Source organism: Rissa tridactyla, chromosome 7 (genome assembly GCF_028500815.1).
Source record: "Rissa tridactyla isolate bRisTri1 chromosome 7, bRisTri1.patW.cur.20221130, whole genome shotgun sequence".
NCBI lineage: Eukaryota > Metazoa > Chordata > Aves > Charadriiformes > Laridae > Rissa > Rissa tridactyla.
Genome location: NC_071472.1, coordinates 44543584 through 44565779, shown reverse-complemented (window position 1 = coordinate 44565779; position 22196 = coordinate 44543584). Strand labels below are relative to the sequence as shown.

Genomic DNA, 22196 nt, shown 5'->3' with positions numbered 1-22196 from the left:
GGCTTTTCCCTTAGGTTGGCATTGGACGTGGCTGGGCAGGATCCGTGCTGCCTGTTCACCTACGTCCTGTCAACATCGCGTTCCTCTGTCTGTTTTTTCAGGGTCTGTCCCCCCGCAAATCCCCATCTTCCCACCCCTCCGCCACCTGCCCGTGGCAGGGAGCCTGGCAGGTCACTCGCAAAGGCCGCAGGGACAGGGCATCCCCTGCCCCATGGCGTGATGGGCTGGCGCACGCGCGGGTGCCTCTGAATCGGACAGGACGGTGCCTGGGGGTAGGAAAGGTTTGGGGCTTGAGGATGACACCTGCCGCTGCGCCGGAGGGTGTCCCTAGGGAGGTGTTGGTGGGGGCAGGGGGCAGCCGCCCCTCCGTCCGGGTGGATGCCAGCCTGTGGCCCCGTGCAGTGCCTGGCGTGGGGTGCTCTCAGGATGGACCACCCCCCTCCACCTGCTCACCAGCCCATCCGGCCCCGGCACTGGCATCCCTTTGAAATCAAACCCACAGGCTTTTCACGCCGGCTATTCCTGTGAAATTTTTTGGGAAGGGAAAATTATCCAGTTCCCCGTAGGGCTGTGCCATCTCCCTCCCTCCGGGCTGGCAGGGAGAGCTCAGGGTGCTGCGGAGCCCACGCTGGCCCCTGGGCATGGCCAGTGGCCTGTCCTTGCTATCTGGGCTCTCACTCCCTGCCCCAGACCCTGCCTGCGAACCTGGTGCTGGGGGGAGCCGGGGCCACCGAGGGTCCATGGGTTCGGCAGGGCAGGGGCAATGGCAGCACAGCTGACACCGGGCCCCCCCACCCTCAGCAAGTCCTGCCTGACCAGCAAAGGCTCGGTGGGACAGCACCCACGGCCCCCTCCCCAGCTACATCACCCCCTCCCAGGCTCCATCACCCCCTCCCCAGCTCCATCACCCCCTCCCCTGCTCTATTGCCCCCCCTCCATCACCCCCTCCGCAGCTCCATCACCCCTTCCCCTGCTCTATTGCCCCCCCTCTATCACCCCCTCCCCTGCTCCATCACCTCCTCCCCACACCCGTCGCTCCCTCCCCGCCTCCGTCATCCCCTCTTTGGCTCCGTCACCCTCTCCCCAGCTCCATTGCCCCCTCCCTCCCCGACTCCCACTGGGGCTGTCCCCATTGCTGGTGCCAAGGGGGATCCCCCAGACGCCGACGCCGCCACCCTGGGAGGACCCATCCACGGGGGGCCAAGAGTGACATCGCTGCAGCCTCTCTTCACCCCCGGGGCTGCAGCGGGAGATTTTCTTCTCCCCCCACCCCCCCTCCCCCCCCCCCCCCCCGTGGCCCTTCCTGCTCTCCTTCCCCCTCCCCTCGCTGAGGCTCTCGCACAGGTTTGCAGGCGCTGTTGACGGGAAGAAAGGAAATGGGGCAAAGCTGCTGCCAGGAACCACAGGCTCCCGGGCTCCTGTGATACGGCCCCGCTCCGCCGGCCTGGCCGCTTCCCGGGCAGGAATTCTGTGCAGCCTCTGTGAGCCCTTTCTTCCAGCTATTGATATTGGATTCCCAGCCCAGGGCCACTTCCAAGGCTGTAAATCTGCTGTGTTGCTCTACCTGGTGTTCTTGTTTTCACTGTGAGGCTTACAGTCCGGCTGGAGATCTCGGCTTCCGTGCGCGGCCGTCGTGTCCCCGTCCCAGCGGCGAGCATCGCGCTGTCCCCTCCCGGCCATGCCCCAGGGGTGAGGGCACGGGTGGGCCGGTCGCTCCCCAGTAGTGGTGCGATGAAAGGGCAAGACTTGGCCAAGGGTTGGGGTGGTGGGGGCACCCCCTCCTGCTCCCCTGGCCAATGGCGGGTGGAATGAAGATCCAGGAAGGGCTCCGCGGGCCCTTTGCTGTCCCCGGTGCAGGTCCCCAAGGTTTGGGCAGAGCTTGGGCATCCCGTGTGGCGGGGGGAGGGAAAGGAGCACCCCAGGGTGTGGGGCGGAGGTGAGGGGCAGACACTCCTCTAGGTTAAAAGGAGCCCCTTGACTCCCAAAATCCACGTGTTGCTCTTGGCCGGGCAGCAGCGCCTCCTGCCAAGAGCAACAGTTTTACATATTAAAGCAAAATTAAATTAAAAGACATTTATTTGTGCGTCTGCCATCCCCCCCCTGCCCCGTTAACCCTTCACAGCCCAGGTGGCAGGGTTGGGAGGCACAAGGGCACCTGTTGGGGGTGAGCCGGGGTGGCGGGGCTGGCACCTCGGGGGTCTCATCCAGCCCCTGCCCTGCCATGCCCGCACCCGCCCAGAGCGCCCGCTGGGCAGGCAGGGCTGGGCGCGGAGGCATCTGGGGGCTTCCAGGTGCTGTTTCCAGGCTTTCCTTAGCAAACGGCTCCTTGAAGGCTGGCAGGAGCTGGGCTTTAGGGTGTCCTGGAGCGGTGGCAGTGCCACCCTTGGGTCCCTCACCCTGTGCGGGACACGCATCCTGCGGCTGTGGGAGGGGAGGGGGGGGGTGGGGGTGGATGGGATGAGGGACCCCAGGGACAGGTGCCAGCACCCTGTGGGTGCCACCCCCATCCTAGCTGTGGCAGACACAGCTGTGGTTGCCAGCTCGTCCACGGGTGACGTTTTGCCCCTAGACCTGCGCTGCAGCACACAATAGCCCCAAACCACCTGTTTCTGAGAGCGCAGGAGGAGAAGCGTGGCCTTAACCCGGGGCGTGAAGCCCCCTGAAGCTGGCGGCTGCTCCGGGCCACCCAGGCACACGGGACAGTGCTTTCTGAGACACCCAGGAGCTGGTGGCCAAGGGGACAAAGCCCCCTCCAGCCCCCCCAAATCACCCTTTTCCCAGGGTCCCAGAGCTGGGCAAACAGTCACCCTCCGCTAGAGGGAAATTCCAGGGTGACGGCTTATCTCCCGCACCGTTACAATAACTGATAAGCGGCTCCCATGGAATTTCCTTATAGTGCCGAATTGGGGATGTTTAAATAATGTATGGCGGGGGTGTCAGCGCACGGCTGGTGATTAGGAGCCGCGTTGACAGGTTGTTATGTTGTTACTAAAGAAATCGCAGGGCTGTGGGAACGCCTGGGGACAGCGCGGCGCCTGGACCCTCAGGCGCCAGCCCGTGCCCGCAGCCGGCAGGTGCCAGGTCTCTCGGCAGGGCACCCTGGGGACCCAGCCCTAATCGGCCCTGGGGCAGCTGAGCCACTGGTCGCCGTCCCCCCGCCCCCCCCCTCCCCCCCCCCGCCCCGTCCCAAACGGGTGCTGGGGATGGGACAGAGCACCCTGCACTAGCACGCCAGGGCCAAATGTGGGATCAGCAGCTCCCGGGCATGGGGGACAGCTGGTGGCATTCTGTGATGGTGGCTCAGCAGCAAAGCCCATCCCAGGGGTGTTGCCACCCCCAGCGTGTTTTTAACACTGGCCTGAGCACCCTTGGCTGCTCCAGCTGGGCACCCCCAGCCTCCCCTTGTCCCCAGCATGGGTGATCTCTCACCCTGCGAGTGGGACACTGGATTTCCAGGGCTGGCAGCCCCAGCTTGGCCACGCTGACTTGTGTCACCACGCGGGAGTTGCCCTGGCCTCACGCATCACCAGCGCTGGGTGGCATTGCCACCCCCTGCCCACAGGCACAGGGCACCCTGCCATCCCTGGGTGACACCTGGGGATGGGGGGGGGTGGTGCCAGGCAGGGCCGTGGCACTCCCAGGCCATGCCATCGGTGCTGGGGCTGAGCCACTGTCCCCGCTGTCCCACCACGGCCCCCAAACCCCACGGGCACCGTCACCTGGGTGCGCGCAGCCGCTCACCCCGCAAACGCCGCCGTGCCTCGGAGAGTGGGTCCCGGTCCCGGGTGGGGTTGGGGCACTGGCGAGGTCACGCGTGTTCCTGCGGCCGGGCGCTGGGGCGTGCAGGGGGTGTGCACACGCATGACGGGGGGTGCGTTACACGTGTGCCAATGCACACGATGGCTGGCCCCACGGGCGTGCGTGAGCCCGGCTCTGTGTGTGTACGTGTGTACGTGTGTACATGTGTGCATGCCCACGCGTGTGCCAGCAGGGCTGGGGGCGCGGGGCGTTGCGTGCCGCGGGGCTGTGTGCGGGGTGCCGGGTGTAGGCGGGGGCTGTGCTGGGCGGTCACCCGCGGGTGCCCCACGCCTGCGCTGCCGTCCTGCCGCAGCTGCGGGGCCCGGGGAGGGTCCTTGGGCGTGTTTCTACGCCCATTCTGGACGCGGTTCCCGTTCCCGGTGCGAGTTCCGGTGCCAGTTCGGTTCCGGCCCGGTGCAGGTCCCGGTCCCGGTGTGAGTGAGTCCCGCTGCGGTTTCGGGTGCGCTCTCGCTGCCGGGGCCGGGAGCCCCCGCCCCGTCCCGCCTCGCCCCTCCCCGGGAGAGGCGTGTTCCCGTCGCCCCGCCCCGGGGGCGTGTCCAGGGGGGCGTGGCGGGGCGTGGCGGGGCCGTCCCGGGCGCTGCGCGGCGCGGCGCTGCCGGGGCTCGGCGGGCGCGGGGCGGTGCGGGGCCGCCGCCGCATGGCGCGCGGGGCGGCGCGGGCCGGGGCCGGGGCCGGGGCCGGGGGGAGCAGCCCCGGCGCGGCGCCGCCGCCGCAGCGGCAGCAGCAGCAGCAGCAGCAGCAGCAGCAGCAGCAGCAGCAGCAGCAGCAGCAGCGATCGGCCGGCCCGGGGGCGCGGAGGCGGCGGGGCCGGGCGATGGCGGCGGCGCTGTAGCCGCGGGGCCGGGGCCGGGCGATGGCGGCGGCGGCGGCGCGGCTGCGGGTGGCCCTGTGGGTGCTGTGGCAGCTGGCGGCGGCCGGGCGCGGGCTGGAGCTGGGGGGGCTGGAGGGGCCGCGGGGCCGGGCGGCGCGGTGCCAGCCCGTCGACATCCCCATGTGCCGGGGCATCGGGTACAACCTGACCCGCATGCCCAACCTGCTGGGCCACGAGAGCCAGCGCGAGGCCGCCCTGAAGCTGCACGAGTTCGCCCCGCTGGTGGAGTACGGCTGCCACGTCCACCTCCGCTTCTTCCTCTGCTCCCTCTACGCGCCCATGTGCACCGACCAGGTGAGCGCCAGCATCCCCGCCTGCCGCCCCATGTGCGAGCAGGCCCGCCACAAGTGCGTCCCCATCATGGAGCAGTTCAACTTTGGCTGGCCCGAGTCACTCGACTGCGGCAAGCTGCCCACCAAGAACGACCCCAATGCCCTCTGCATGGAGGCCCCCGAGAACGCCTCGGCCGCCGAGCCCCACAAGGGCCAGGGCATGCTGCCCGTGGCCCCCCGGCCCTGGCCACCGGGCACTGCCGAGGGCCGAGGACCCAATGGCCTGGGGGCCTGCGACAACCCTGAGAAATTCCAGTACGTGGAGAAGAGCCTCTCCTGTGCACCCAGGTGCTCCCCCGGGGTGGACGTCTACTGGTCCCGGGAGGACAAGGACTTCGCCTTCATCTGGATGGCTGTCTGGTCCACCCTCTGCTTTGTCTCCACTGCCTTCACTGTCCTCACGTTCCTGCTTGACCCCCACCGCTTCCAGTACCCCGAGAGGCCCATCATCTTCCTCTCCATGTGCTACAACGTTTACTCCGTGGCCTTCATCATCCGCTCGGTGGCAGGGGCTGAGAACATCGCCTGCGACCGGGAGAACGGCGAGCTCTACATCATCCAGGAGGGGCTGGAGAGCACGGGCTGCACCATCGTCTTCCTCATCCTCTACTACTTCGGCATGGCCAGCTCGCTCTGGTGGGTCGTCCTCACCCTCACCTGGTTCCTGGCTGCCGGGAAGAAGTGGGGACACGAGGCCATCGAGGCCCACAGCAGCTACTTCCACATGGCTGCCTGGGGCATCCCGGCCATGAAGACCATCGTCATCCTCACCATGCGGAAGGTGGCGGGGGACGAGCTCACGGGGCTGTGCTACGTAGGGAGCATGGATGTCAGCGCCCTGACTGGCTTCGTCCTCATCCCCCTCTCCTGCTACCTGGTCATTGGCACCTCCTTCATCCTCACGGGCTTCGTCGCCCTCTTCCACATCCGGAAGATCATGAAGACAGGCGGCACCAACACGGAGAAGCTGGAGAAGCTGATGGTGAAGATTGGGGTCTTCTCTATCCTCTACACTGTCCCAGCCACCTGCGTCATCGTCTGCTACTTCTACGAGCGGCTGAACGTGGATTACTGGAACCTCAGGGCCCTGGAGCGCGGCTGCCTTCACCTCCCCGGCCGGCGTGCCGCCAACTGCTCCTTGGAGGCCTCGGTGCCCACCGTGGCCGTCTTTATGCTAAAGATTTTCATGTCGCTGGTGGTGGGCATCACCAGCGGGGTGTGGGTCTGGAGCTCCAAGACGCTGCAGACCTGGCAGAGCCTGTGCAACAGAAAGCTGGGCATGAGGACGAGGGGCAAACCCTGCAGCGGGGTGAGCTGCGGGGGGGTGCACTGCCACTACAAAGCCCCCACGGTCATGCTGCACATGACCAAGACGGACCCGTATCTGGACAACCCGACGCACGTCTAGAGCAGGGGCTGCCCCCTCCCCAGGGACGGCGGCGCCGGGGGAAGCCGGCCTCACGGGTAAGGGGCGAGGGGATGCCGCGGGGGGGGCTGGGGCAGGGGCTGAGCGGCGGCGGGAAGGGGAGATGCACGCTGGTGGGGGGGGCGAGGCGTGTTGGATGCCCCCCCCCCCAACCCCGGCACTGCTCAGCCCTGACAAGTAGCTGCTTTTTCCTAGAGGTTGTTTTGTTGTTGTTGCTGTTGCCAAATCCAGTGACTCTTCTAACGCTTTCTTTGGGGGGGGGGGGTGGTGGGGACGGGGCAGGGAGGGGAATAATCCAGTCCGTGTTTATTTAATTCTGTAATTTATTTTAGATTTTTTTTTTTTTTTTTAATCATTAGCTGCGAGGAATGGAAAAAACAATAAACCCTGGATGTGTTATTTTAACCAAGCCTGGTGCTGTTTGGAGGAATGTGAGGGGCTCGCGAGTGGCCCCGTGGGATACCCCCCACCCCCGGCCCCGGCTCAGCAGGTTGGGACCGCGTTCCCCGTGGGGCTGCGTGCCGGGCCCGGGGGGCTCTCGCTTTCCGCGTGCCGGTGGCAAGAGGGGCAGCGCGCTGTGCCGGGGTGCTGCTGGCTGCGGTGGGAGCGCGGTACAGGGGGGCTCCCCCTGTCCACCTCCCCCTGGGGCCAGGGCTGGCACCCGCTGCCTCCCGGCTGGGGAGGAGGGTTTTCTCGCGCTGTCGCCCTAACGAATCATCTTTTCCACTCCGGGCTCTGTAGGTGATTGGCGTCGGTGCCATCGGTGCAGGCTCGGGCACAGGAGGCCGGGAGCCGGGGTGATGGGCTGGGGGCGCGGGACCTTGGGGCGGAGAGGGCTCGGCTTTGATGTCCCACGCCGGACGCCACGGTGCGGGTAATGGAAACTTCTGGGCAGCTTTATTTATCCCTCGCTCCGGTTACAAGCCCAGCTCGCCTTCCCCATTGTCCAGAGGGAAACCCAAGCTCAGCTGGTGCTCACCGGGGCTGGAGGGGGGGGTGGGGGGGCACCAGGGTGCCAGGCAGGCGGTGGGTGCCACCGTCCTCCCAGGCAGGGTGGCTCTGCTGGGGGCTCAGTGGTGGGGGCTGCTGCCCACCCTGCCCCACACGCCTTTGGGCGGGGGCAGCTCATCTCCGCAGAGGGTCGGTGGGGCCGGTTTGCCCCCGGGGATATGTTTGGTGGGTGCCCAGTGCTGGGGGGGGGGGGGGGGAGCTCTGCGGGCAGCACGGGACCTGCGGCAGGCAGGGGGCTGGAGCAGGGACACGGGCAGCCCTGGTGATGCTGACTTGTCCATCGTCTAATTGCCCGTTAATTAGCCAGCCTGCAGGCTGGGGCAGTGCTGGGCCCCAGTGAGGGTCTCGGGGGCCTCCGTCCCTCTTACCCAGGCAGCAAGAAGCCAGCAAGGGACCCTCCTTTCAGCACCCAAATTAGCACCCGCTGCCTGCCCGCACTGACAGCCCCCGGCCCCTGCCCTGGCGAAGGCCTGGTGGCTCAGAGCCCCGCTAGGAGCTGCAGCCCAAGGAGAGAGGTGCGAGACCCCCCCGCCAAAGCGAGGGTGGCAGCAGGGGCTGGGTTTGGCAGCCCCTCGCCCTCCGCGGGGGCTTTGTACTGCCATGATTGATGTGGTGAAGCCCTTTCATCCACCCCCCCCGCCACCACCCCTGGGACAGCGGGAGAAGCCGAGCGACTGATGTGAGAAAAGCCTTCGCCTCCCCCGGGAGCAGGGGCAGCAGCCGAGGTGCAAAGGAGCCGGTGGCAGGGGGTGGGCGCCGAGGGGCTCACACCTGATTTGGGGTGCTGGGAGGCAGGCGTGCCCCTGGCCGGGCTGGGGGACACGCAGTCCCTTCCCTGGGATGATGGCGGTGGTGGTGGTGCCAGGGGAGGGACCCCTCTGGCCCCCAACTGCTGGGGGGGTATGGGGGTGTCGCAGCCTCGTGGGCTCCCCCGGCTGCTATGGGAGGGTTTGTTTGGGCAGATAAAAGGGCCGTGACCTGAGGCAGGAGAGTCAATATTGGCTGCGGGACAGGCTCCAAAGTCCAGCCCGGGGAGCCTGGGGAGGGGTGGGCCCAGCCGCATCCCTGTGGCAGGGGTACGGCCTGTGTGTCAGACCCCCTCTGGGGCTGCAGGCAGGCTGAGCCCTGAGCCAGCTCGGTGCATCTTTGGCTGGCGGGCCCAGCCCGTGGCACAGCGATCGATGGTGCCGGGGCGTGTGCCTGTCACAGCCCGTGGCAGGGACAGCCTGTCCTTGAGCACCCTGGCTCCTGCCAGCTGCCTCACGGGTACTCGCTCGGGTGACCCGTCCCACCGGGCCCCCGCTATCGGGCCGCGGTGCCAGACCCCCACCCGCTATCAGCCCCAGCAGCCCAGTTGGCTCCGCTGGAGGCAGCCAGCCCTGAGACAGAGCGTTTCTGTGGAGCCGGCCCCAAAACAGAGCTGCCCATTAGAAGGGCACCATGCAGGGGATGCTGCCTATCCCCTCATCACAGCCACTTTCAACCCTGGGCTGGGGAGGCTCAGCTCTCCCCGCTATCCCCTCCTCCCAAGCTCATCCCTGCATCCCGACTCCATCCTATTCGGAGCAGCCCCAAGGCAGCCAAGCCCCCGTCTCCAGCAGGGTTGGGGCAGCCACAGAAGCCCCTTGCAAGGGGCAAGCAGGGCTCAGTGCTGCCCCATCCCGGGCTGGGGGGGGGGGTGGGGGCAGCCCCCCAGCTTATGCACTGCTGCCTGGCCCCAGCAGCAGCAGGGAGAGTGCAGAGGCTGAGCCAGGGCTGCCACTGGGCTGGAGCGGGCTCAGGCCACCCACGGTCCTGGGCCAGCAAAGGGTGGTGAGCCTTATCCCCCCTCAGTGCTCACTGCGCCGGGGCCGTTATCCCCCCTCTCAAGGCAGGACGAGGCCTCCAGGGTTTGAGCAGCAGAAGGAAAGTCACCATGCTTGAGGAAGGTGGCAAAACTCCCAAGTTAGCCAGACTCTTAATTGGTTAATATTAATGATTAAGCCATCAAACCAAGGGTAGGGGGGGGACCAAGCTCAAGCCTCCTGCCTCCTGCACCCCTATGGCCTCTCCCTGAGGCTGTGCTGGAGCTCTAGGTGCCCCCCCCGAGAAGTGTCACAGGTCAACCGTGGTGACATGGTGGGTGCAGCCGGGCTGGCAAGGGTCCCCCAGCCCATAGTGCCAGCGGGGAGCAGGGCCACAGCCACCCGCCAGCCCCACATGCTGCCTGCCAGGCCTGGGGACAGCTATTTATAGCCCTTGCACAGGACACTAATGCCATGCTGAAGCCGCTATAAAAAGCAAGGCTCTGAAAAGGTCTGGGAGCAGATGCTGGTGCGAGGTCTCCCCGCTGAGACCTGGAAACATCCCAGCGTGGGTCACGCTTCGATTGGCCCAGGTCCTGTTGCACGGCCAGCAAGCCCAGCCACCTCTTGTGGAGGGGGGATGAGTCTTCTCCGGGGAAAGCAGCATCTCTCCATCACCGAGACCCTTCAAGCCCTCAAAACCCAGCAGGGAAGTTCCTCAGCCCAGCAGAGCTGGATGTATCTAGAGCACTCCCAGCTCGGCTCCTGAGCAAGGATGATGAAGACACCCAGAAAATCATCACACTCCGGGCAGCGCAGACGGAACTTTGGCCAACACCTTTGTTTCACAGCTGACAGGTTGCCCATCAGCACAGGTCCATCGCCTCCTCGGGGCGTTGCTGCCTTTGTATCTCGGTAGGTCAGAATGCCCAGCGTGGCCTCGCTGGGCTGCCAGAGACCAGGATGGCGGGCGAGAGTTGTGCCTTCCGAGACACAGTGAGGTCCTTGCTGAGCCGCAGTTGCAAAACACACATGACCAAACCGAGGGAGGCAGTTTTGATGGCCACGCAGCCAGGCAACCCTGGGGTGAAACAGCAGAGACATTTCAGCTTCACCACCACCCCCTTGTACTCCCTTCAGGAGAGCTCCCCAGTGCCGCCCTGCATGCTGTGGCAAGAGGACAAGTGTCACGCTGGCAGCCAAGGGACCGAAAGGGCTGGCCAACCCGTCCTGCAGCCTGGTGACCTCCCACTACCCAGGGGCAGAAGGAGCAGAGCCCCATCCCTCGTCTCCGGGGAGGCCGATGAAGAGGGCCAGCTCCAAGCACACACATCCCCAGCAGCACAGCCGAGGAAGGGTGGCGTGCGAGGGCAGCCCCACCGCAGAGGGCATGGCACAACCCAGCTGCGGTAGCAGGAACGGAGGCAGGGCCCAGGTGCTGGTATAACCAAACCTGAGCAGAGCGTGGCCAAGGCAGCAGCTCTCCAGAGCTGCAAGCTTACCTGACCCGGACTTGCCGTTCCCTTGCCCTGTGGCTCCCTTTTCCCTCCGTAAGGCAGCGACAGCACGTTTTGATGGGGGCTCTGGGGAAGGCAGAGGCAAGACATCCTCCACCATCCCACATGAACACAGGGCACCCGCAAAGGACTCGCTGCAAGCCAGTTTTACAAACACAAGTACATAATGTTTATTTTTAAGTTTCCAATTTATTACAAGTACAGCCCTTAGCAGAAACTCCCTCCCCCCCAAAATGACATTTATTTTTTAAAAAACGTACAGTTCCAAAGGTTTCACCGTGTAAGACCTGCAGAAAGTGTTCTCTATGAACGGGACAAAACGAAGCCTCTGAAGGGGACGTGCGAAATACAAACGTCAGTGCTATTCTGTGGGGCAGGGAGCTGAGGCTGGGCAGAGGGGAAGAGGGAAGTGGCTGGAAACCTGCCTTGTCTCTGCAGCCATCGACAGTCCAGAACTGAAACAAATACCTGTTAAAAAAAAAAAAAAAAAAAAACCAAAAAAACCAAACAAAAACCCACCCTAAAAAGTTCATAGAACTAGGCTGCAATTTTTAATCAATGATTCTTTTCTTCTCACATCACAGGAGCTGCAACAAGCTGCCTTTGCTTTTCTGTTACAAAACCAGTACAGAGCAGCCCTGTTGCTGGTTTGTTCCAAATTGAAGACTTCTATAATAAAAAGTTCGAGCCCTGACTCTATGATCAAAATGTGTCACGAGGGAGAGGTGATAAAAAAAAAAACCAAAACAAAAAACCAACAACACACCCTTTTCCTAGAGAAAAGGCAGTATCTTGGGCAGCAGGACCCGCTGCGGGGGCCGCGGCAGAGCAGCCTCCCAGCAGGATTGAGCTGGTCACTGGTGCGGGACGGTCCTCATGGCGCTGGGGGAGTACGAGGGAGGTGAGCCAGGGAAGGTATTACTATAAAACACGGTGAGAGCGTGGCTAGAGAGGTACTGGGAGACCCCCCTGCAACAAGTCCCCTGGTGTAACTCCAGCTACTGGTAGGAAAATGAGTTTTAAGAGGGGGGGGGAAATATAAAGCAAACACGATTTCATATAAACTGTACATGTGCCAAAGCAAGACAACGGTATCTTACAGGTGTTCTTTGTACAAGATCACAGCTAGAAACAAGCCACTTTTAACTAGAAAATTAATTTTAAAAGTTACACAGACTGTGTTTCTGCTGCTCCCCTTGCCCTGGAGCTCCCTACGGGGCATGCAGAAAACCATGCTCTCCAGTACGCTTCTGGCACTCGGTTCATCCAATGGGCTACATGATTGTGTGCTGTTCAAGGTGAGCAGGGAAGCCAACCGCCTCCTTTTTGCTGTGTACATGTGAAGAGCTGAGCTCAGAAGAGCTCTCTTTGGAGCACAACCTCCAGAGATCGCTCCCCGAGAAGGGAGAGTGGGGGAAAGCAAGAGCACCGTGAAGCCAGTTGTGTCGGGATGCTGGTGAAAGCCGTATCTCCATAAATGTAAGTGCTTGCTTGCCCTACGCAGCCCTTCACTGGGGGCTCAAAATTAACACCATATAAATATATACATACAAGAACTAGCAGCCCATTGGCCTGATCGCACCCAGTCCTTCCGTGAAGCAATACGATCCCTCCCTGTACCAGCTCAAGGCTGGTTTCACGTCACAGGCAGCAGACGGCACCCGCCAGGCTCCGGCGCTGGCTGCTTGTGGAGGGGAGGAAGTGGCTCATCCCAAGGAAGCTGACAAGAGCCTGAGCTGGAGTAGGCTTCGTGCTCCCCTGCCCATCCAGGCTTTGGCCAGGCCTTCCCCTCCCCTCCCACCTTCCCCTCCTAGCAGGACAGACTCATTCAGAGCTTTGTGGATTTTGCAGGAAGCAGTAAATCATCTCTGCTCACTCAATGGATGACCAAATACTTGAGGAAATTGCAGAAAAATTAAAACTAGGACGGGCCAAAGGGAAGGCTGGGTTAACAGAAAAGTGCCCGCTGCTTCCCAGCTCCCTCCAGACAACCCATCCTGCCGCCCGACAGCACCAGAAGGCCTGTTCCAGCTCTGGCTCTCCCCCCAGTCTCCCCATCCCTCATTTCTTCCTTTTCCGCCCCCGGGAATGTTCAAGGGGCTCTGACTCACTGTCCCCTTCTTGCTCCTCCAGTCCCTGGCACCTGGCAGAGAGCTTCTTGCGTTTCCTGCGTGCATACGTGTGGCCAGGCAGGTGTTTGTGCACCATGTCAATCAAACACTGTTCCGTCTTCTCCAGGCAGGACAGTACGTGACTTTTGTTCTGGTTGTAGCACTCGGCATTGGAGAACACTTGCTTGATGTCGGAGAGGAACTCCTGCACGGAGCGGTAACTGCCACAAGAGCACTTGCTCTGCATAGTCTGGAAGTCCATAGGGTTGCTGATGACCTCAAAGTAATCTTCGGCTTCCTCCGTGGTCACTGGCTCCCTGCCGAACGAAGAGCCACAAAGATAGGAGGAAAATGACGGCGCCGGCCGCACGCAGTGCAGAGCTAGAGAGGAGTGACAATCACCCCTACCCCCTTTGCTTGAGTGGCAGCCCCAGCCTGCACCCCCCCCAGCGCCACAACAAACCCAAGCAGCACCTCGACAGCGCTATGGATGCGTCAGCCCCATGGAGGCCACAGCATGATGACAGGAAGGACAGCAGCTCATCCTTCTGCCCAGGCACAGGGACCGGCATGTGGCAGGTACAGCTGCCTTCTCTGTCACGCTGCCCACAGAGCACCCTGCAAACCCTGGGGGCTGCAGAAAGCACCCACCCCAGCCTCCCCTCTTCGGCCCATAGCCTACCACCCTGTTCCACCACCTCCAAAGGGTCCCACTTCTTCAGTCCAGCAGAGGACTGACAGTGTGTGGTGGTTTCTTTCGGAGCAGAAACTCCCCTTCTTCCCATCCACAACTTGGCTTTTGAAACCCCGGTCTCGCAGCCAGCAGGTGGATCCAGCAGGACTGCAGCACGGCCAGCCCACACCTACACGTTCCTGCGGACAGTCCTGCACCCGCAGAGGAGGCGGCCACCTGCCCTCACCTGAAGGGCCAGCTAAAGCGGTACTTGATCAGCTTGCTGAGGATTTCCTCACATTTCTGCAACTCGAGGTTTTGGCGACGCGCTGTCTTCTTTGTTTGAAGGACCTGCCCACACAAAGGATGCTGTTAAAGGGAGGGGAACCCACTACAGGCTTTAGTGTTCAGCAAACAGTTCTGAGGCCAGAGAAACTGGTTCTTAGCAGAGCTTTTCTTTTCAATCCTCTCGCTTACAAGCTAGCGTCTCAAGGGGTGGGCGATATGTAGAGCTGCCGCAGAAACAAAGTCCAAGTCTTTCAAATGCAGCCGTCTTCCACAATAATCAAGAGGCAAACTGCTCTGCTGTGGGACCTTTGATGGTAACAGCCAAGACACGCAGTGGCAGCTTGAGTTACAGAACGGGAGCCACATCCAGAAGCTCCGATGGGAATAGCTCACAAGTAGCCTGTCTTTTCTCCGTGGGCAGCAAGCTTTTTCAAGATGGGTTCAAAGACAGCACGGTCAAAACAAGCAGCCAAAGAATAAATGACAGCAAATGGAGAGCGTATATTCCCTCTCCCTGCCTCCTCCGAGCCCCTGGCGGACAGCACGCGAGAGGGAGAAAGCACTTGTGCTGCTGTACTGACACTGCCGAGCCAACCATGCCATTTTAAATACCAAAGAGCAGCTGATGCCTGGAGCACTGCTGTCCCACACACGGGCTGAACACAAGGTCAGCTGTTCGCCCAGGGATCCGCAGTGGGTCAGCCACCAGCACAGGGACATCCCTGCAGCTCGGAGCGCACAGCTCACAAGGCATTGCTGCTTAGGGTACGTCAGATGACGGGAAGGCTCCACAACACAGGGCGCTATTCCTGAGCCAGCTTCGATCTATTCTCAGGACAAACAGCAAGTGCAAGAGCCTCAGCACAGTCCCCTTGCCTAAGTCAGTGTTTTGTCAAAGACCCTGACCCAGCTGTTCCACTAAGATTTTTCCCACGTGAACATCCCTCTCAGCTGCCTGTGGCAGCCCATGCTGTGCTCGCCGGCTGGGTTGCTCTCCAGTCTGTAACACAGACCGGCTAAAAGGGCCCACCAGACAGCTCACCCCACCCAGCGTAAGCAGCAGTGAACCCAAAGGCTGCGATCAAGAGCACTCTAGAAGAGTGAGAGGATTCACCAGCACTAGTAGCGCTGCTCAGTGGACAGATGGCAGATCTAGCACAGAGGCTTGTGATGTGGGCTACGGGCTAGAGTATCCTCACGTATCCTCTGCGGTGCGTCCCTCCCCAGGACAAGCAGCACAGCATGCTGCAGCTCCACCCTGCCTAGAACGCACAGGATTGCTCTGTTCAGGAGCACAAGGCTTTATTCTTTAAATGTCAAGTGAAACCTAAACCAGCCAAATTATGTCCTGGAGGTTGGGGAGTGACCATACGGACAACAACTGTCAGAAAATGGCCAAGACTGGGGAGCAAGGGTCCAACATTGCTGGCATTCTCTGACCATCCAGGACCCCCTCAGTCCCCCCACCTCTCTGTGGAGACATATGGAGACTATTTAAAACCCTTTAACAAGCTGCAGGCTGCCTGCTACTCAAGGGGGACAATGTGTGAAAGCGGCTGGGGAAAGATGCCTGGCATATCTGCGCTCTGTTTGTACCGGGCCCTTAAGGATATGCCTCCTTTGTTAACCCGCTCCCAGCCCAGCCCAATACGATTCAGGGTATTTCTTTGGGAAGGGGAGGAAGCGTGACACCTGTTTCATTTATAACTCGTGATGTGAGCAGCCTCGGGGGAGCAATTTGGCTCTTACCAGCTCATCAATGTCTGCGCCGTTGACAGGTGCAGCCCGCTGCCGGGGTCCCCTGGCAGGGTGCAGTGACTGCTTCTTCCTTTGGTGCCTTCCTTGCCTCGAGGAGTACATGGCTGTGCTCTGCTTGCCCCGGGCTGCCTTTCTGGGTCTCACTGAAACATATAAGCCATGGGCTTAGAGGAATGAGTCAACCTGGAAGCGGAGATCACAAGCCCTTTGCCCAACTGTACACACCAGGCAGACCCTGACCCCCAGCGCAGAGGAGCTAGCGAGCCTCCAGCTGATGGCAGCTCCTCGTCAGCCCGTCCTCACTCAGCACATGCTCATGTCAGCTGTGCTCTCAATACCCTCTCCAGATGAGATACGTGGGTAATTGCCTCCCACCCAAAGAGGCCGCTGCTGTCTGGCAACAGCCTTCTGCTAAAGGGTGGTCACGCACGCCAGCCAACGGCACTGTCAGACTCTCGAGCTCCAAGGGAGACCCGGGAGCTCCCAGCCCCTCTGCCGCAGGCAAGGCTTGCCCAGGGCTGTAACAGCAAGCCCCCTTGCCTGCAGAACCAAGTGCTGAGACCCCCGACGCATCGAGACTTGAGAGAGGGCAGGGGAAGCAATGCAAGGACAGACGGTCATCTCAAATATAACTGCAACATCCTTTCTGAAAACATCCTTTCTGGGAGCAGAAACTTGCCGTTTCCCTGGTCTCCTGCTGCCCCCTTGCTCCTCACCACTTTGGGAATGGGCGCTTTTCCGAGCATTTACAAGTGGCCCACACAACAGGATAAGCCAGCTGCTAAGCCCCCCTGAAAAGTGAACTGTGTGCAGGGGGAGTGTCAAGTTACTGCAGCCAGGAGCTGCTCCACGTGCTGCAAGTGGGAAACAATAGGATTTTATTCCCCGAGACTAGGGCTGCTGCATTATATCCCACAGAAAGGCAGTCGCCTGTTTGTTAGTCTGCCTGTCAGAGCTTCCCACTGATGGAAATGCAAGCGTGCTGACGCACTCCCTCGTCTTAAGTTTCTCCCATGACCCCTCTGTATCAGGAGAATGTGGTGCTGGTCGTCTTCCCCAGCCAAGCTCCTTCCACCTGGTCACAAGTGTTTCAGCAAGCCGCATCCAGCACACTGTAGCACTTCATCTGCGGCCTCTAATCCAGCCCTGGCCAATAAATCATCTTGCTGGGCCTCCCGCAGGAGCAGCGTGCGTCGGGGCAGTGGGACGTCTGCCTGCTGTCGCTCTGCTTGTGTGTCAAGCGTGCGGCACGTGTTAAATGTCTGACAATCCAACATTCTAGGATATATCCCTCAGGATAAACGCCACGAGGATTAATGGGACTTCTCTATTAAAACAAAAGTTTTCCACAGTGACCTTTCCATGTTAATGCTCTTTAAAACCAGGGGTTGCATTTAGCACTTTATTTTTAGTGACTGTAACCCTCTTTTGCTATTGTTTGGAAACCTTGGCTCAGCTCCTGACTTGGCCAAGCAACATAGGCTGAACACACTCCAAGTGTGGACATGGATACACTGCAGGACACAAGCAGCGTACATGGCCAGGGTATCAGTGCACATCCCCGAAACCAGAATAAAGCAGGGGAATCAAGACTGATAGACCTGGATGGAAACCCTTGAAAGAACATGGGATAATCCTCTGGGTCCCACCATCTGCCCTGGTTAAGACATCGTGAAGTTAATTTTATGTCAGTCAAGGGCATTTTGACAGACAGCAAATGCTGGCAGGGCGCCATTTCAAGATTGATCTTTTCAGTGCATGAAGTTGCCCAAATGAGACAGAGTCAAATTCCCCTAAAAACAAAGTGGATACACATACTAAAAAGCGGTTAAGTGGAGAAACAGTCATCGAGGAGTCTAGAAAATGCTATTTTATTCCACTCAGCTGCCCAGGAACCAGCCAGTTAGGCATCCCGAGTGGTCTCTGTGTGCAACCAGAGGATGCTGGCAGCCCAGGCCACACTGCACCTCGAGTGCTGTGCCTTCCCATGGGAATGGGGACAGGAAGTGCTAGTCCTACTATTTGAAAATGTCTCCTTGCCAAATCACTAGAAATCCTGCATTTAAGAGGTTATGAGCTGGTGGGAAGGGAAAAAGCAAGGAAGAAGGGGTTGTAGTTAAAGCTCCGCAAGCACCTATTAACAGCATTCAGTTTACCAACAAACCCCACAGGCAGCGACTGCCAACAGCGGTAAGTGCCAATGCTGTTGCCTCACCCTGCCCTGCTCAGAGGCTGCAGCACCTCGCAGCAACCGTAACAGTCTCAGCAGCGTTCCCAGGGGAGTGACTGGGCAGTGAGCGAGAGCTCACTGCAATTTCAACCTGTGCCAGTGCTGCCCCTACTGCAAAGGGACGAGGAGTTTGCTCCAGCTCCCCAGGTAACGCCCAGCACCACCACAGCCTTCCCCTGTGGCATCTCCCACTGTCTCCAAGTAAGAATCTGTTCTGTGTGAGGAAAACCACAACTCCCAAGTAGGATCCATACTTTAGACACTGAAGGCAGAGCCTTAATATTTTCTGTTACTTTCCTGTACGGTCAAAGCCTTACATTTCAGTCCAGCAACTTCATAATCTTCTTCCTCCTCTTCTTCCTCCTCAGCATCTGGTTCATCAGAAGCCTCCTCACCTTCTCCATCTTCATCTTCAACAGAATCCTCTGCATAGTTCCTAGAGTAAGGCAGGTAAACACATTTGTTGTACCAGAGCCTGAGCATCAGAGGCCCTGGGTGTACTATTTGTTCACGGGCAGAGTTAGCCACCTCAATATAAAATAAACACCCAGTCTCAGAGTGAAGCAGTCTGCCCTGTTTCAGAGGGTATCAAAAGTTGTAGCTACAGTTAAAAGGGCACTTCCCAGGCTACTGTCTGCATATCTGGGCTGAAAATTCCCAGCAGCTGAAACTATGTTTTTTTGCTGTTCTAGGCACCTTGGCCAGGTGGTAACGGATTTTGAGAGTGTGATTGCTCTGCAGTCACTCCACCCCGAGAGGATGTGTTGCTGTTTTACCGAGGTCTGCAGGCCTGGCCTAAGGAGTTTCAAAAAAAAAAAAAAAGGGGGGGGGGTTGTTTCTGCTGGAATATTTTCCCATTATCTGCTTCCACTGTCATGCCACTTGCACGTGCACTACAGGAAACTGACCTCTTTTAGTATTATTCACAGCTAAGCTTGTATTTATTAGTGAGCAGAGTGTCAGACTTCTGTGCTGATGTCAGAAGCCACAGAGACTCTGCCCAGGACAGTTCCAACTTCTCGCATGTGTCTGTCAAAGCATTCAAACAATTACAAAATCAGGAAAACCAAAACTGCATTCATAGACAAAAGGGGAGAAAGGCAAAGCTGTTGTGGGAGTCTCAATCCTCTGGAGAAAGAGGATCTTGAGCAGTAAAATGAATAAGCTCCCACAGTACGGGAAGGGGTGGGGGAGGCAAAAGTGCTCCCAGCCTGACATTTTTTCCCTGCCTCAGCTGAGATAAGAGCAGAAGGCAGATAACATGACAGGTGTTACCCCACCTGATGGCTCTCGTCCAGGAGCCAAGCAGCTTGCAGGTGACTCTGCCACATCAAAGTAAGTATGATCTCAGGCTAGAACAGCTGCATTGAAGCCCTGTCATTTTTGTGCAAGCCTGATGAACTCTTAAATGGTGCCCAGGGAGTAAAGTAATACTTTTAAGGCCATACACCACCTGTGCGTTACAAGCTAGTACACCTCTTATTGTGCTGCCGCTCTGGAAGGGAGGATCTGTTGACTGCTTATGCTTCAGATGCCATTTGATAGCCTCACCTCGCCGACAAGCGGGTAAGTGAAAGCACAGAGTCACAATCAGCAGAGGACATAAAATTGTGAACAGAAAAATACATCGCCCAAACATTTAACTTCCAGTGGGCAATTCAAAAAACAATTCAACCCCTCGCTGTCAGGAGGCAACTACTAATTTCTGCTGCACAGAACAACATGGATTCCCCCTCAAACCCTGTTCCCTCCGTAGCCCTATAAACCTTAAGAAGGCAGGAGTCCTTATCAGGTCTAGAAAACCATCAGAGCAGCATTTTGTAGCCTGATTTTTAGTAGCACAGTAGGGGCCGAGCGGCAGCCTGGAGTAATGCCTGCTCTAACTTGACAAGAACACAACAGTAACTCAGGCCAGCAGACTACAGAGCTGCAGTGCTACCAACTACACTCCCCACAATGAAAAAACAACCTCACTAACTGCTCGGCCAAAGAAAACGACAGCCCTTAGCGCATCCGATTTTGCCTAATGTTTTGTGCATGTTTTCACTGCCAAACTGAAGTTATTTATTAAAACCCCTGAAGCTGTCATGGGTCAGTACAACACAGGTGTGCTAGAGTTACAGCCTGAAAAAAAATGGCTTTTCTATTGTTCCAGTGCTGTTAAGTTAACTAGGCTGTTTCAAACCTATTAAAGGGGCTCTGTCTCAGGCTGTTTTGGTCATCTCGTGAAAGCACGGCTAGAGCTGTGCAGCAGCGGCAAGGCAAAGGAAAGGAGGGTCACTCACCTGTCCCGTGAGCTGCGCCGGGCAGTAGAAGGCTGGCATGCTGGGCACTGCCATTCACCGTCTGGAATCTCATAGAGCGCTGGTCTCAGACAAAAGAGGTGGAAGGCTTTGTTACACTCGTCACACAGGATCAGCTTGTCATCCTCACCTAGGAGAGTACAACTTACTTGTAACCACGTGCCGCAGCCTCGCTCAACCTGAGAAGCAGAAGCTGCTGCAGCGCTGGAGGTCAGGACAAAGCGAGAGAAAGATGCAAAGTGCCCTCTGACGGCAGGGACCCTTCCTTCTCTGTTCCACCATTACAGTGGAAATCAGCAGCATTTAAAAAACCAACAAAACAATGCAAAGTCCCGTGCCCTGCAAAGATTTCGCTTGAGGCAAAGTTAGAAACCTGCCCAATAGGTCCCACCTCGGCTAAATCTCAAGCCAAACACAGGGAAAGAGAAATTCGCTGCAAAGATGCCCAAGAGCCTAGCAAGAAGCTATAAATGCAGCTATTCTTATTCTAGCCTTAACCTGGTCAACCTGCACAGCATCTTCCTTCTACTTAAGGCGGGAAGCCTACAAAGAAAATCAGTATGCAGCAGAATTAGCCTCTCCGTGCTCCTCACTGATGCAGGGAAACGGGGAGCCAGTCCTGAGCCAGCTATTTCATTTACTGAAGAGGAAAAAAAGGAGAGTGCAGAGAGCTTGCCAGCATGTCTCTTTCTCTAACATCCCAGTTCTTAAATTCTGTTAAACTATAAACCTGTTAAGTCTCGGGTGAGCCCCCTCCTACATCTGCCTAGAATCCCCTCTCGACAGTAGACAGGACAGTTTTTGCTTTGGTTTGGAATATCCCTGAGGCTCCACAGTGAAGGAGGATATTGCGCCATATTTCTCTGAAGAGGTGGATGGCATAGCCTTTTGGTAAACAAAAGTGGCCCAGCATTCCCCCAGAGGTCTGTCTGCCCTCATTTCCCACTACTGTTTCAGCAAATAGAAAAAGTGAGACAAAGAGCACACGATGAGGCAGAATGTACTACCAAGCTCTTTCCTCCAGGCTTCCATCCAAAAGGAGAGGTTATGGCAGAACAAATACTAGTACTCCGTCACTGGTGACACCCCTGCTGCTTCCCCCTCCGCTTGCAAGACTCTAAAGCCCTTCATCCTATAATGCATACAGAGACGGTGATCCCTTGGCACCTTTTCGGTTACTTTCCCAGCCTTAGCAGAGCAGCAGCCAAAGGCACGTAGCTTCATTTCTCTGCTCTCACACAAGAGGCAAAGAGTTTCCTGCTTGCAGCTCCTCAAGCCCACCCTAGCCTCAAAGTAGCGTCACAGAATCACCATCCCACCTCGCTCTCTCCCACGTGACTACAAAGGATAACAACCTTCCCAACCTCTCCTCGCTCATTCCTGCTGTAAAAGATGGGATTAACTGACAAGGCTCAGAGACTTGAAAACCATCCCAACTCAAAAATGAAACCAGGGAATGGACAGTGGCACAAGGGTTCCCAGAAGGATTCGTAGATGACTTGTGTCCAAGTACCCTAAATATCCAGGGGAGAGCAGCTCTGCAATGTTCTGCAAGACTGTGTACTGGTTTCGTAAGAATGGTTTATTGGAGCCAGGGTCAAATGCTTCTGTGAGATCAATGCTTCTGACTGTAAATCCTGATGTCCAAAACTCAAAATACAGCCAAAGACAGAATGACAGACTACAAGGGCATGTTGCCTAAGCAGGGCATGGAGAGGTGACAGCGTCCGACTGTTACGCAGGCTTGGGGCAGGAATGCATACCTTTCTTGCGACACACTTTGCATCTGGCATTCTCTGCCGACATATCCCACTTGATACAGGCATCCAGCATCCCGAGCAGCACGTGCATACGGGAGAAGGTCTGGGCCTCACGGATTGCTGTCTTCCACTTCTCCATGGCTGAAGCAACCTGCAGACAGACCTAACAACTTACAACGAAGCACACAGACAGAGCTCGCTACAGCCCGAAGATGTTTTTATATCCTTTAGCTGGGGCCCTTAATAACCAAAGCTCGACTCTGTATTTCTTTCCTTCTATATAGCCTCAGCAGTCCTATTTGTGGTTTATCCA

The 22196-nt window shown here is 58.5% G+C and overlaps 2 protein-coding genes and 1 long non-coding RNA gene across 6 annotated transcripts in view; 2 read left to right on the top strand and 1 right to left on the bottom strand.

Moving 5' to 3' along the window:
* The first annotated feature begins 4510 nt into the window (after nt 1-4510).
* FZD9 (frizzled class receptor 9) lies at nt 4511-6936 on the top strand. The gene is made up of 2 exons (XM_054207967.1): nt 4511-6486; nt 6808-6936. The coding sequence occupies exon 1, from the start codon at nt 4673-4675 to the stop codon at nt 6428-6430; it is 1758 nt and encodes a 585-aa protein (XP_054063942.1). The 5' UTR covers nt 4511-4672; the 3' UTR covers nt 6431-6486; nt 6808-6936.
* Nucleotides 6937-7263: 327 nt separating this feature from the next.
* LOC128912317 (uncharacterized) lies at nt 7264-11276 on the top strand. Its single transcript, XR_008467598.1, has 2 exons — nt 7264-7322; nt 10384-11276. It is a non-coding gene; the product is annotated as an uncharacterized LOC128912317 (long non-coding RNA).
* Nucleotides 10906-22196, bottom strand: part of BAZ1B (bromodomain adjacent to zinc finger domain 1B) — a 50929-nt gene continuing 39638 nt past the window's right edge. For all 4 annotated transcript variants that reach the window (XM_054207965.1, XM_054207962.1, XM_054207963.1 and 1 more), the window contains 6 exons: nt 21887-22034; nt 20106-20253; nt 18138-18256; nt 15582-15733; nt 13792-13895; nt 10906-13188 (listed from right to left, as the gene is read on the bottom strand). In XM_054207965.1, coding sequence (XP_054063940.1) covers nt 12822-13188; nt 13792-13895; nt 15582-15733; nt 18138-18256; nt 20106-20253; nt 21887-22034 — 1038 coding nt within the window. In that variant the 3' untranslated portion in view covers nt 10906-12821. The remainder of the gene's footprint in view (nt 13189-13791; nt 13896-15581; nt 15734-18137; nt 18257-20105; nt 20254-21886; nt 22035-22196) is intronic.